General features: G+C 34.2%; 2 protein-coding genes across 2 annotated transcripts in view; one reads left to right on the forward strand and one right to left on the reverse strand.

The window, feature by feature from the left end:
* The window catches only part of Vha100-2 (V-type ATPase subunit a family protein Vha100-2), an 87,308-nt gene extending 86,528 nt beyond the window's left edge, over positions 1 to 780 (reverse strand). The window contains exon 1 of the mRNA XM_072522146.1: positions 758 to 780. The gene's annotated coding sequence lies outside the window, so the exon portion shown is untranslated. The remainder of the gene's footprint in view (positions 1 to 757) is intronic.
* Positions 781 to 10,245: 9,465 nt separating this feature from the next.
* Positions 10,246 to 13,287, forward strand: Zw10 (Zeste-white 10 kinetochore protein). The gene is made up of 2 exons (XM_072522147.1): positions 10,246 to 10,641; positions 11,336 to 13,287. The coding sequence occupies exons 1-2, from the start codon at positions 10,324 to 10,326 to the stop codon at positions 13,154 to 13,156; spliced, it is 2,139 nt and encodes a 712-aa protein (XP_072378248.1). The 5' UTR covers positions 10,246 to 10,323; the 3' UTR covers positions 13,157 to 13,287.
* Positions 13,288 to 15,597: the final 2,310 nt, after the last annotated feature.

Here is a 15,597-nt window from a genome sequence, read left to right on the forward strand (position 1 = left end):
AAACAGAATTAGGTATTTAGGAATTCATAAATGTATTTTGGTTATTTTGGGTATTTTTTTTTGTAAATATTAACTTGTATATATTTTTCTATACTTTTTTTTTTCAATTCATCTATTTTTTGTACCTACATTATGTATTCGTTTGTATGTTTATACTGTAAATAGAACTATTATTACTGTACATTTTTAATGATATCCGATTAGGAAGAGCAAAAACTTTTAAACACGCCAGTTTTTTGCTGACAGTCCTAAGCCTGTAAAAAGTGTGAAGGAAAGTACCTTTCTGAATTTAGATCCATATACTACAATTATTCACGTAGAACAAAAAAACTACTTTCCTCATGTTAAAAATTGTTCAATTATCAAGTATATTCACTTGAACAACCTGAAATTACCATATGAAATAATTTGATAAATTTTTATAATCGTGTATTACACAGCTACCAATGAAATATATTAAATAACAAACTTTCTGAAGTGCGACCCTGTGTACTTCGGTAGTTTATTGAGAGACTCTTGTATACACAATAGGATCAACTCAGGTAACCATTAAGCACTCAACCATTTTTCGTGAAACAAACTATACATAAATGTATATTTATCATGTGAAAATTACTTTGGGATGCAGAACAAAATCACTAGTATAATATATTTGCTCATATAAAAATTACTCACTTTAAAACTTCTTAAATGGTAACTTTCTTGAACTTTATATTTATACCACTATCCTCCACCACCCTTAATTTAAAACACTCACCTCTTATTGTTTTACTGCGATTGTTTACAAACACATCGTCGCAATGTAATGAATTGGAAATGTTTGTAACGTGCCACTGTATTCGTGATTTTTAACTGAAGCCGGGATCGCGTGCACGCGACAATGCTTGAGGTAGGATAGACAAAATAATACTAAAACTAAAACTAGGACTACGATCGACCTGCCTTTAATAAAAAGCATACCTATTTCCTTGGTTGTGGAATGGCCAACTGCCGACGCTAATAAAAATATTAAGGTAAGTGAGCCAAATATTGCCACCTTAACGTTTGGTTCTAAATAAATCCTACGCTTTTATTAATAAATGAAAACAAATTTGGGTAGTAGTAAAGAAATGTATTTTCTTTAATAATATATTTTAATTGTATTAAAAAACTAAATAGAGAATACTTTTTTATTAATGTTGCGAATGGCAATATTAGGATTACAGATTTTTTATTATTGCCACCCATATCAATATTAGGCACTGTAGAACTACGGTTAAAAGTAACACATTTATTTTTCTTAAAAAATAAAGTCAATTAAGTAGTATAAATGTAACAAACATTTCTGAAAAATATAACTTAAGAACATTGAAGGCAAGTAAACTTTTCTTGGTCATCCTTAAGACGCGTCCACACTGGAGCAACATTTTCCAACATAATACAACAAAAACTTGTTACAACATAAAATGTTTATATTTGTTGGAATATGTTGTGTTGCGTTGCATAAAGTTGGTGTTGCGATTCAACACAAGTTGTAGTATGTTGTATAAATCCGTTTCTAGCGGTAAAGATCAAAGGATAATATGAAACAAAGTGAAACATTTGTCAACATTGCTTCGATGTGGACAGACAGTAGACAGACCGCCGCGTCTATATTTAGTGATGGCGTTTAAGTGGACTTCGGAGAATTGTTTAAATTTAATTGACAATTATAGACAACATCCATGTATTTGGAATCCTAAAAATGTTAAATATAAATGCAGAGAATCAAAAAATGATGCATGTAATGCAGTTTGTTCAGCTGTAGGGTGCTCATCTCAGGAAGAGGCAAAAAGAAAAATCCGTAATTTGGTGGATCAGTTTTATAGAGAGCAAAAAAAATATCGCAGCATGAAAAAATCTGGAGCAGGCGCTCAGTTTCATTCCAAGTGGTTTGCCTACGATGCATTAGTATTTCTTCGAGACAAAAACAAAGTCCGCCCATGCAAGGAAAGTAAAGCTGAGAACGTGGTAAGTAAACACACAATGTTTTTAGATATTAACTTTTCTGTTATTAATTATTCAAACAAATAAATAGGCAATTTCAATTTATACATGAATTATAATTCAATAATTATTTTGCCATGGCACCATCCCCAAAGGTGTAACGAAAAAATCTGCAAACTCTTGCCTAATATCTTTTGCTTCAGTTGATGCATTTCGTGCAACTTTCTTGTATGAAGTAAATGTATTACCCTGAGTTTCTCTTCTCCACGATCCTTCTAAAACACGTCCTGTATCTTTATCTTCACCGTCATATGTACCTGGGGGATTGTAGGAATTTTTAGATCTTGAACTATTCCTTAAAAAATTATGCAAGTAAATGCAAGCCATAACAACAACTTCTGCAGTTTCTGGTTCTAAAAGTAAGGGTTTTCTAAATATTCTAAAAATCGAAGATAACATTCCAAAAACATTTTCTGATATTCTTCTCGCTCTACTGAGACGGTAATTAAATATCCTTTTGGGAGACCCTTTGTCCTGCGCCCCAGGGTAGGGTTTCAGTAAATTTGGTGATAATGGGAAGGCATCATCCCCTAAAAATACGTGAGGGACTAATTTGTCACGTCCTGGTAAAGAGCTATATTCTGGAAGGTTGAGTTTGCAGCGACTTAATAGTTTTTTGAATAATGTATTTTCGAAAACTACTCCATCAGATATTCTCCCTTGGGAGCCTACATGAAAATACAAAAATCGGTAATTAGCATCCATTACGCCGAACAGAACAATGCTAAAAAACGTTTTGTAATTGAAGAAATCACTTCCACTGTTTTTTGGTGCTTGTATTGCAATGTGCTTGCCATCCATGACGCCTACACATTTTGGAAAATTCCAAAGAACACTGAAACCATTAGTAATTGTTTCCCATTCTTGAGCAGTTTTAGGCATCTGAAATACAAAGATATCATTACTTTTGCTAAAAATGTAGATCACTGTAATATTAGGCGTTTTCCTACTTTGTAGTGTTTACATTTTATACAATGTATTTTTCTTTTCAGGATGACCTTAATGACTCTTCCTCCGAAACGGATTTAGATGATTCACAAGTAACAGATTGTGATGAAGGTGGAAATGAGACCCAAGAATTTCAAGATGCAGAAAATGGCAACGAAGGCATGAAAGACTTGTATAACGATGGTTCTCAAAACCCATCAACATCTAACGCTGCTTGTGAGAAGCCTTCGGCATCTAACAAATCCTCTCAAGAGCCTCGTAAAAAAACCGTGGAAAATCCGAACAGCACAAATCTTGATGAATTTAATCACCCTAATAAAACTAGACGTGTCACACAAACACTTACAAGAAAAATCGATGATAACGTTCGAAAAGAAGAGGCATATAAAATAATTCAAGACATACAAAATAAACGACAGCGAGACAAATTCGATGTATTTGGAGAACATACGGCGTGTAAAATTAGGGATTTGAATACCACCTGCTCACAAAATATTGTAGAACATCTTATTAGGTAATATTTTGTTCGATGCCAGTATGGGTAAATATGATTATGGAATGCCACAATCAACTAACACATATGAGCCAATTTTATCAATGCAACCTTCCACGAGACCACAATCACATTCATCGTATTGCAGCACACCAGCTATATCACCACCGGAGACATACATACAAAACTCTTCAGACTCCTCTACTGCTTTTGGTTCCTCAAACATTCTCGCAGAGGCATTTCAATTAAGTAACATGTAAAACTTCTAAAGTTATCAATAAAAAAGTACAATAAAGTTTACTTACCTTAACTTGGTCTTTAATTGCATTTACTAGCGCAGCACATACTTCTGGTACTATCTTTGAGATAGCTTGTTTCGAAATCTTAAATAAATACATCAAGCTGCTGTAGGAATCTCCAGTTGCCAGAAAGCGCAATGTTACAGCTAATCGTTCTTGTGGAGGTATAGCCTTTCTACAGTTAGTATCTGCTTTTCTTATCACTGGTGCAATTTTTTGCAGCAAAAATTCCATATCTGAACTACTCATGCGCAAAAAATTTTTGAAGCACCCATCGGTTCGGAGTTCTAATAAAACGTCATCTTTCTTTAAATCTGATAATATTTCCTTTCCACCATATTTTTCCCTTTTCTTCAAACTTGGACGAACCCAACATTTACGCTTCCGTTTTCGTGAATCACCACACAAAATTAGAAAGCACGCGGTAGCAGTTAATAAGTCTTCCTCCATCATGTCACAAAACTACAGCAGTATGGACAGAATGTTGTACTCAACTGAATTTGTGATTCAACAAGTTCAAACATTCATTAACATTGTTGCACTAGCGAGGACAGTTTGTTTTATGTCAAAAGTTTAATACATTAAACATTTAGCAACTTGTTGCAACATAAAATTGCTACAAGTTGCCAAATGTTGCTCCAGTGTGGACGCGCCTTTAGGCAGTCCTACACAGGCCTCGAGAACATAACGATAGCATACTATGCACAAGCGCATATCTTCTTTCCTGCAGATGTTACAAAGAAAACAATACTACGATTCTTCATTATTTAATTTCTTTGTCGCACTGCTCTTTGATTTTTTGACAACTTTGAATGAATTATATAATTTTGGTATTGGTGACAAATCTTTATTTGAGAGATAAAGCAGAACTGTTTAAGCATTTAAAGTCAGAAGTTTTTGCTTGATTAGACTCCGGATTACATTTTGTTGTTTTTTTTTGTAACTGTATTGCCTTTCTGTTTATATCTTAATTCAATTAGTTGACTGTCATCTTCAGCTGCTGCTCTTCTTAGATCTTTTTATAGGTTCATTTTCACTAGTCATCGTCAAGTGAGCCATCACCAAAATCTGATAATGATTCGCTACTTGGGACAGTAATTAAACGCTTCTTTTTTTGTTATTAGTTTTCTCAGGCACTTGATATACGCTTGTACTTGCCATATCGTCGATGAAAATCCGTAAAGGCGTATCTCGATTTTTGCAACTTTTTACTAGAGCGAAAAAACGGATCTCCGACTTCTATTTGCTTCCATTTCAGAAAAACTGGACTGAATATAAAGTTCTTTCTTTGTGATAGTAAAGAACAATGACTAAGAAATAGTACTCTATCATTTAAATATTGACTAAATTATTATTGTTATTATTATTTTTGGGGTTAGTTTGAGATACGCCCTTTTGTAGAGCTAGCAACAATAGCTTTGATGTGGGTTCTTAAGATACGCCTTCCGCAAACAACCAGTCGATTTGGATGTTTTTTACTAAAAACTGTTTTAGAAATGAAAAAAATATATTTTAATAATATATATTTTATTGAATAGGATTTAAGATGACTGAACAACAATAAAAAATTAATTTATTATTGTAAAGGAAACATAGTTGAAAATACATTCCAAAAAAAACATTATAATTCACAAAAAAGAGTATCAATAATAAGAAAACTAAAATTTATATTTAACAAAAACTGTATCAAAATAACCATTATTAAACACTTGACTAAAACTAAAAGGACGAAGCTAAAGGGTTTAGTCTTAAAAACAAAAACATATTTTAAAAAAAAATAGTTTTAAATTTCATTCCGCTGTATGAGGCAGAGATTTATAAAAATTAATATGTTCTGGTAACCGTATCACTGGTGTGTTACCGGTACAGAGAGTGTTCAAATCTTTATATTTTGCCATCGATATAGGTCGGGGCTCTGTGTTTAATTTATTTAGTGGTTTAGTTAGGAAAGGAGTATTTTGTCGCTTTAGAGTGACTGATCGATAATTTTCTTCTAGGTGACTTGTTTTAAAGAAAATTTTTTGTAAATCGTTTTTAGTAACTTTGAACTCTGTTACCTCTGTCCATTTAAAGCCATTACCTTGATCATCTATTCGCAATGACCTTATTCGAAGATTTTCGCCTAAAGTTTTAAAATCCCAAAAGTCCCCAAAACTAAAGGTATGTACCTCATAGGGCTTAGCAAGTCTTGCAAGACGAATAACAGGTGTTAACTGGGACGGAATAAACAATTCGCCCGCTTTTTTAATGGCATACGAAATGGCACTATGAGCAGAGTCTCCTTCATTTTGGCCGTGGTTTGCAGTAAAAAAGCACAGGCTAATTTCGCCAATGTGATTTGACTTAGAAACGATAAACAAAAGAGCCGCTACTACGATGGTATTGCGGTTTTGTCCTCCACAGCCATCTGCAAATAAATTAACTATCTTAACTTTTTTTTCGTCATATTTTAAAAGGATTTTAAATAAGGCTGTAGATATTTCACAGCTCCCTCGTCCACTATCGCATTCGTTCCACGTAAAGCAATGACAGTCGCGAGAGGCCAAGTTATAAAATGTTAAATTATAACAAGCAAGTCTTCTTTTGTAAAAAATCGCATTTTCGTTCGATATAGGTAAGTGTATTACTTGTTGTAGGTCAAAACATAAGCACACCGTTTTTTCAGGATCACTTTCAGCTGAAATTTTACAAAGGCTTTTATACTCTCGTATAGCATTTTTCGACTTTGTATGTTTATCGTAAGTCGTTTGCATTTCTACTTTTTTTTCTTTAGAACTTCCGTGATACGTTTTGCATAAACTACATAAATCTTTTTTGGGCCTATGGAAAGATAGATTCTTAGCCTTAAAATCTGCGCGATATGTCGTAAAAGACGGTTTGTCTTCATCGAAACCCGATTCATTAATAAACATTGCATACATCCTTTTTAAAGTTAAGTCACTATGAAGATATTCCCGAGTGCTATCTTTGCGACAATAATGCGACTCTACTCGCGGAAAACGATTAATATGATTTTCGATTAGTTTTCTTTTAGCTTCGTCCTTTAGAACGACGTTAGCACATCTACCACCACGATTGTCTTTTTCTATAAAGCCAGTACTATCCATTTTAGTTAGTACAGTACGAATGGCTTTTTCACTTACATTTAACGTATTCATAAAAAATGAACGACACACCTGGACAGTGTTTCCATCCAAAGGAAGAAAAAATAAGTTAGTGTTCTCACGCCTAGATTTGAGATTTGAAGTTGTGCAAATTTTTTTTTAACTTGTTTAACGTGCCGCGCAATATATTCGCGTTGGAGTTGTACATTAGCCAATTTATAGAGGTTATCAAATATTGATTGCCTAACTTCTTTACTAAACTTACTGCAATTCCTACCGCCCTTTTTACACCACTCACTGTTACAGGATGAACCTAGTTTACGTCCGCTAACAGTCTTTTTGGTGTCTACTGAAACATATTGAGCACCACTTCGTCGTAAAACTTGAGCAACTCTCTTTTTATTTGTTCTCGTCAAGACTTCCCTTTCATATTCCTTTGATGCACCTTCTACGTTGTAATCTTCGGGCTTTCGATTATCGATCTTCTTTTTTTTGCGATATCTCCTTTTTGACACAAACGAATCATCACTGGAATCTTGGTTGCGATGCTTATCACAAGTAGGCAAATCCTCCATGAAATGATTCCAGCAGAGAAGGATTTGACAACGGAAACAGGAACTGAACACTTCTCCTTTGCATTTTGGTACTTCACAGCACTGAGTATAAGTGGGATCGTTTGTATCGCTTAAGTCTATATCCGAGTAGGGATCGCCGTTGTTTAAATGGTCACTTGATTTTTTATTATTTTTTTCACTATTATCTGTATTATCTGATTCCGATCCAATCTCGGTGTTTGTCAAAGGTTCATTTTCTTCACTCGAACTGCCACCACAATATCCTTTCATATCAAGGATGATTCCAAAATACCACCTTTCATTATGTAGCATTTTAACACGTGTACCGTTTTTAAACGTATCGTCCTTGTTTACCACCTCTAGTTTATTTGTACATACCAAACATATTGAGCGATCCCTCCATTGCACCAAAACTTCCATCATAGTGTACCTGTAATTAAAATACGTCTATTAATCAATCAATTTTGTTTTGAATACGATAGTTTTAAATGTAGTTATTTAGATTTTATCTAGTTTTTAGTATTCTTTATTTTTAGCAACTTACAATGTGTAAGATGTTTTTATTTTTAACAAACCTTCTCTTTCTAATAGTCACAAATCAACTTAAAATACTAGGACTACAATTATTCAGCTAAACAACAAGTAAAAATACTCGTTATAATATTCATTCATAATACCTAATATACGAAAGTCATTTATTAAATAAAAGAACCACGTACTTACCAATGTTTACTTAGATTTTTTTGGAACACAAAACAAACGTATTAAGTTACAAGAAACAACCGCTCTGGATAAGTACATACGGTGAACTGTTCTTTTCTTTCGGTTTTAAACGGCCAATAGCAAAATTATACAAGCATAGACCTGCAAAGATCCGCCTGTATAAACATATTTACCTTTTCATGAAGTAAATACGATAGGGCGTATGTTAATATAAGCCCCAAAAATCGGTTAAAAAATTATAGTTTTAAGGCGTATCTTAAGATGCTCCCATACGTTTAAATTTTTTTTTTAACTTTTTAAGATACGCCTCAGTAAAAGCATTAGGTTTTAATGTGAACGGTATAAGATTTAGTTACGCCACTTCTTCACATCATGGGACCTATAGTTATGATATCAAATACGGTCCTAACTCAATTTCGTCAAATTTTGAGATACGCCTTTACGTGTTGACACCGACGATATTTATTTGTTGAGCTTTTCGCCTAGCTACGTCTAGATGCCCACATAGGAATAACTTAAGCCATTTTCTACCAGCTTTATTTCACTCTTTAGAAAACAGATTTGGTATATTGGTTGTAGCGTAAATTATAGTGGTAAATATTTACTGATAAAATAATATCAAAAACGCCCAAAATTTTTCTTAATGAGAAAATGAGAAAAAACATCTTACTTTACAGTGTAATAAGGAATTAGATCCATACTCATCACTGTCGTCGGTATATTCATTTGGACTGTAAATAGTGAAGGAATAGCAGTATTCAGTGCTTCTTGCCATGTTTCCAAAACTGCGGCACCACTGTAAATGTTACATCCAATATAGTTATCGTAATAAGTTTTGCATATTTCTCAAATACATTCAATGGCATTGAATTCACAATGGTAACAGGCAGTCTTATCACATTATGTCCAAAACTATGTATAATCTTGTCTACTATAACTATTTTTGGGTTTTCATTCCTCTTAACTAACTGTAATAGTTCCGGCTTAAAAGAATTCTGAGGACATGAAATATATTCATTCGTTAACCATTCTTTGCCCATCCAATTCTCCACGGACTTCTTTCCATACCAGCGATATTATTCCTTCGTCAGAACACGTCAGAATGTCTTCCAATGTGTCCTGCCCACTTCTTCTTCTGAACTTTATTTCTTTTAGTATGTAAACGTCAGTGGCGGCTGGTGTGGTAAAATTTTGGGTAGGCCAAGCCAGCAAATTACATATAGCTATGTGTAATCAGTGGCGGATCCAGAGGGAGGTGTTATGGAGTCATGACCATCCCCCTCCCGTTAAACATATTTGAAAACCCACTTATCCTATTGGTGGTAAGATTAAAAGTAACCTTGCATCAGAGAAAAGTAATCACCCTTAAGATCCATGACCTCCCCAAAAAAATTTCTGTACCCGCCAGTGTGTGTAATACATATTTTTTTTGTGTGAGAGTTGCAATTGTGTTGTTTGTTTCTAAGGTTTGTTTAAAAATATGTTACAATTATATATTATGTTACATATTTTTTTATCATAATTTAAAAGGAAATTTATATTACAATTCAATAATTACGTTACAAGTGACAACGATGGTAGCCGTAGGCCCGATCGTCTGGTGCCTAAACAGCAAGCATAAACACGACAATATAAATCGTTGTCCGGCAAGCTGCTTAACTTCAAACGCTTTTTGTACGGGGATCTTATGTGAGCTGGGTCGGCCACTTCCGATCGGGCCTATTAATGATATTTAAAACGCCTGAATGCGATTCGATGCTTTCTGTGGTAATATAATAACATAGTTGTTTGAACGGACGCTAATATATTGAGTGATTTTGTACATTTAAAAGTTATTTACAAGCATTAAATAATTTTTGAATATATGTTTTTCAATTTTAAAGCTCTTAAAATTATTGGGTAGGCCCGGCCTATCCTGCCTACCTCCAAAAGCCGCCCCTGGTTAACGTCTGAATATAGTTCATCGAGTTACTTCGAGCTATATTAGATACCTCTCGTACAATACGAAAAAAATAAATTGCTGTATACTTACAGAGTACAAGTCACGTAATCTGTACACCTTAAAAAAAAAGAGGATGACAATTTTAAACGTTACACCTAAATGTCAGATTTGTTTTGTATTGGTTTGTAATTGTTATTAAAACTGTAAAGTAACAATGAATTATCTTGCAGAAGTTATATCTTCAGCCGAAGAAATCGAAGTGGACGAAATCAATAAGAAGGTTCCCGAATTAAAACTATCTATAGATAAACTTAAGAGTGAATTAGTGCAATACACAGAGAATGTGTACATCAAGTACAGTGGTAGGCCCAAACAGAATAAAGAAATGTTGTTAACGGCCCAAAATCTTGAAAACGAGATAAATACGTTGCAAAAGCATGCAGAAAATGCCGTTAAGAAGCAACTGTTAAAGGCCAATAACGAGCTTACAGAGCATGTGGATAGTTTACACACCATTGATTTTTCCTTGCAGGTAGTACTTTTGTGATTATTAGATTATTAACAGTTGCCTTTAGCAGTATAAAAAGTTCCCAAAATCTACTGTTAAATGTGTTTCGTTAATTATTTCCAAACGGTAGTTTCCAGGACCTTGTATTTATTATTTTGTATTGAGAATCTGATTGCTACTATTAAACATTTAATTTCTAAATGTGTATTTCTCCATATCTGTTGTTTATCTAATGCTAAGGCTTCATCTTAAGTCCATTCTTTCCACAATTAGTCCACAATACATAGAAACATATCAAAGTATGTTTTGAACATGATTTGTACTAACCTTTGGGTTGGGTGTCATAATTCTATTAAACAAACTCTTCTAAAGCTGTCCCATATTTCCCCAGAAATATCATCTGTTTCAATTGTTTTACTTCTCTTTATTTTTTGAAGTGCTTTTACCAGTTTGAGCAGCTTCTATTGTCTGTTAGCTTAACTGTTTTTGGTCAAATTTTGTATTAATTTAACTTTAAAAGTACTGTTTACATCAATTTTTGATAAATATGACTTTGGTATTAAACTGAATAATTGCCAATTGGAAAGAACACCAATATTTTTAGTTTCTATAATGTCACTATGGTACCATGGTCATTAAGTTGGTAATGTGTGATATTCCTAATAAAGTGTAACATCGTGATTGGTGCAAACACTGATGTATGCCTTTACTTTTGCAGGTACTGCTGAAAATGTCCCAGGTCAATGAAAATTTAGTTGAGTTTACCACTCAATTAGACTACAGAGAGTACCTAAGATGCAAGCAAATCATTACTGGTTTAGAAAAAACCCTGGCAGACATACCTGAAGATGAACAACTGGCAGTTATTGAAGAATTAAAACGCAAAGTCAAGGAGAAGTCAATAGGTCTAGCCCATGAGGTCGAAAACATATTTAAAGAAAATATAATCACACAACATAAAGATAGTACAGCTAGTATTAAAATTTCGTCAAATATTAGTACTTTAGAACAAGCCTTACTGGCTATGTTTTATAATGAGACTGATACACTTAAATGTAATCCCAAATTAAGTGAGTTCAATAGGTTTTTGTGGAACAACTTTTTTGTTCCTATAGTTGATAATATTGTAGATATTAAAATAGATCAAAATGGGCAGTATTCATTAATAGAGTTAGTTGTTAAAGAAGCTGATAAGAAATCAGAATATGGTGTAGTTTTTTCCAATATAAAGACTCTTTTAAGTTTTTTAGAGCAGCATTTTAGTTTTCCATTAACAACTTCAGATAATGGACTAACAACGTTGGAATGTGTTGGTCTGGATATCCGAGATAATTTATCGGAGCTACTAATAAAGCATTGTTTACAGGACACTATACCTTCTACAGTCGAAGGCTTAAAAAATTACAAAGTAGTAATTGAGGAGACTGAAAAGCTGGAAAAAGCCTTAAAAGACTCTAAACTATTTTCCGAAGATGCTACACCTTTAATAGAATATGCAAATAACATTGATATATTGTTCATTAACAAGAAATGTAGCGAGTATTGTGTGCAGTCAGAGCAAATAATGAAAAAAGATTTACATGATATGATAGAAGTTGGAGAGCCTTACAATCCAAATAATCCGTTGGATTGTGGAGTTGGACAATTTTTACAATGTTGTATATCAAAAAATGTGATAGAACTGCTGAATTTTTGTGAAAAAATCTTGCAACAATCTGTTAAAGGTACTGACGTAAATGCAGGTAGGATTTTGGTAACGATACAGAATATCTTTAGGAATTACACAAAGTTTGTACCTGAATACCACAATAAGTTGTTGAAGACTATACCACAACAAGTAGCACTGTTCCATAATAACTGTTTCTACATAGCTCACACGCTGATAGAATGGAATGGGACGTATTTATTCAAGCTACCTTCTACTCTCAACATTTCCAGCACAGGTTTCGAGCTAGAGGTGTGCCAGTTGAGACAAGTGGGCTCTGAAATTTTTAATAATTATGTTAAAGGACAGATGAAACAAATAAACGAAATAATGAAAGATAGTGGGCTGCAAGAAGTTGCTTTAGCTGGGGAATTACAGGCAGTTACAGAAAAATGTGTCCGGCAGTGCATTAGACAACAAGAACTCTTGAAAACTGTATGGCACAAAGTTCTATCGTACCGGATATATAATGAAACATTAGGTATTATACTCAACTCTCTTTGTACCAATATTATCACACCTATAATCAGCTTGGAAGATATATCGACTAATTTAGGAGAGCAGTTAGTGGAGCTCATAAAAATTATACTCAGTAGGGGTCCAAAGTTATTCACTGACAGCAAAGAAATAAGTATATATGTTCCCTCATGGTACAAACTCAATGAGCTCAATTTTGTTCTGGGAGCAAGTTTAATGGACATCAGTGACCGTTGGGCAGACAGTAAAGGTCCGTTGGCGCTGCAGTTTAAGCCGCTGGAGTTGAAGACGCTCATAAGAGCTCTGTTTCAGAATACTGATAGGAGAGCAGCTGTGCTAGCTAGGATTCAAGACTAACTGAATTTTTGTAATTTTATGAACTGAATTGTGCCTTGTTGAGGGATGGTCAGATAAATCAGGAACGATGTAAAGATTTTATTTATTGAAGATTGTTATTTTCTATGCTTTTAATAAAATATTTATTTATATAGTTGTTTTTTTATTGAACATTGAGATGTTGTGTGTGGTGGCGTGTCCAGTGTTAGAGGGGGAGGTAAGCCTTAGTCTTCAAGTTGTAACCTTTAGAATGAAAAAGGTGAAATGTATTCTCTCCTTATTTAAGAACACTGCATTAATCAAAAGTTTGTTCAATATATTCTGGACTTAAATATATGTATTACTGGTATACCCAAACATACCCGAACAATGGAATACTGCTAAAACAATACTAATACACAAAAAGGGAGACACAACAGACTTGAATAATTATCGACCAATTTCACAACTTTACAAAGATTATTACAAACAGGTTAACAATTAAATTTGACGGATATCAACCAGTAGAACAAGCCGGATTTAGAAAAGAGTACAGCACCTGTGGCCATCTATATACTTTGAAACTCCTAATAGAAAAGACTAACGAATACAATCTCCCATTATATCTGGCTTTTATAGATTATGATAAAGCTTTTGATAGCGTAGAACTGTGGGCAATAGAAGAAGCATTAGTCAACAACCGGATCTACTCCAGGTAATGGAATCGAAGACCAGTAAAAATCAACCGAGGCGTAAGACAAGGACACACAATATCTCCAAAATTATTTACAGCTGCCCCAGAAGATATCTTTAAGTCAATAAACTGGGAAAATAAGGGAATTCCTATTAACGGAAGATACTTGAACCATCTTAAATACGCAGATGATGTAGTACTAATAGCCGACACGATTGAGGAGCTACACTCAGAATCTCTAAAAAAGGACTGAAAATGAATTTCAGCAAAACTAAACTAATGTCAAACAAAGATGATAAACATCCAAGGGACAGAGATAGAACACGTAGATGAATATACATATCTGGGTCAAAATGTTAAGGTAAGCAAAAAAAATCAGACTACCGAAATAAGCAGACGTGTAAAAATGGGATAGGCAGCATTCGGAAGACTCTCATACGTACTTAAAAATAAAAATATACATCAAAGACTGCGAACCAAAGTGTTTAATTCCTGTATCCTACCTGTACTTACATATGGAGCTCAAAGCTGGGCATTCACTAAAATAAACATGGAGAAGATCAGAAAAACTCCCAGAAGTTTGGAACGACAGATGCTGGGTATCTCACTCAAAGATCATAAAACCAATGGAGACATTCGTAATAGAAGAAAAGATGCTGTCGAACAGGCAGCTAAATAGAAATGGGCTGGACATAACGAACGTCTTAAGGATGGCCGGTGGAATAAAGAAATCGGAAATTGGCGACCATATGAAGCCAAAAGACCACGAGGAAGACCGCAAATGCGTTGGAGCGATGATATTAAAAGAACTGCAGGACCAATGTGGAAACGTCTTACAAATAACAGAGATGAATGGCGAGAATTAAGAGAGGCCTATATTCGGCAATTCGAATAGAAAGAAGGGTTTAAAAAAATTACTGGTAGATGTCATCCGTTTTTCTGGATTTCGCATACAGAGTGGAAGAACCTCCGACGATGGAAGAGGTAAAACAAGCAATACGAGCACAGAAGAATAATAAAGCTCCAGGTATTGACAATGTCCCCTCTAAGCTATATAAACTAGGCGGCGAACACCTAGTAAGACAAATGCATATACTTATGAACAAATGGCCACTTTGCCCTGCGGAGTGGGGCAGACCTCCCACCGTCTCCAGCCTCTAGATATCATGTGTTTTTCTCCATTCAAGACAGCTTACTACCAAGAATGTGACAAGTATATAAAACAGAAAACATATGAGAAAATCAATACAACAGACGCTGCGGAACTTGTTAAAAATGCCTTTAATAGGGCTGCGTCTGTTGAGAAGGCTGTAAATGGTTTTCGAACCACAGGGATCTTTCCCTTCAATCCCGATGATTTTTGTGAAAAAGAATTAATATCTATACCAGTAGTTGAACAATATCAAGATAATGTGTCTTTTCTGTCCAATACACATCAAACACCATCGCCAACATCAGTTCCCCTAGATAAACTACCAGGGCCCAATGGAGTCCAAAATAAAAAAAAAACTGAGACCAAAATCAGCACCATCATCAGAAGATTCTTTATCTGAATCAGAATTAGAGGAAGTTTCAGACATCGATCTGAGCGATGCTAAGGATATATCTGTGCAGCTAAAAAATGAAAGCTTATCTCGTATATCTTTCAGTGAACTATGCCCTCTATCGGCACTACCAGTCAGTAGTTATACAAAAACTAGAAGCAGGCGAACTCAATACTCGACCATTTTAACATTAACATCATTAAAAGAACAATTAGAAAATAAGAAACAAAAAAAGCAAAAGAAGA

The sequence above is a fragment of the Diabrotica undecimpunctata genome, chromosome 2 (genome assembly GCF_040954645.1).
Source record: "Diabrotica undecimpunctata isolate CICGRU chromosome 2, icDiaUnde3, whole genome shotgun sequence".
NCBI lineage: Eukaryota > Metazoa > Arthropoda > Insecta > Coleoptera > Chrysomelidae > Diabrotica > Diabrotica undecimpunctata.

Excerpts from the sequence above, each read along its gene's own strand:
- Zw10 (XM_072522147.1), top strand. The coding sequence starts at position 10,324 with ATGAATTATCTTGCAGAAGTTATATCTTCAGCCGAAGAAATCGAAGTG. Across the intron at positions 10,642-11,335 it reads CCATTGATTTTTCCTTGCAG|GTACTGCTGAAAATGTCCCA; the intron begins GTAGTACTTTTG and ends TTACTTTTGCAG.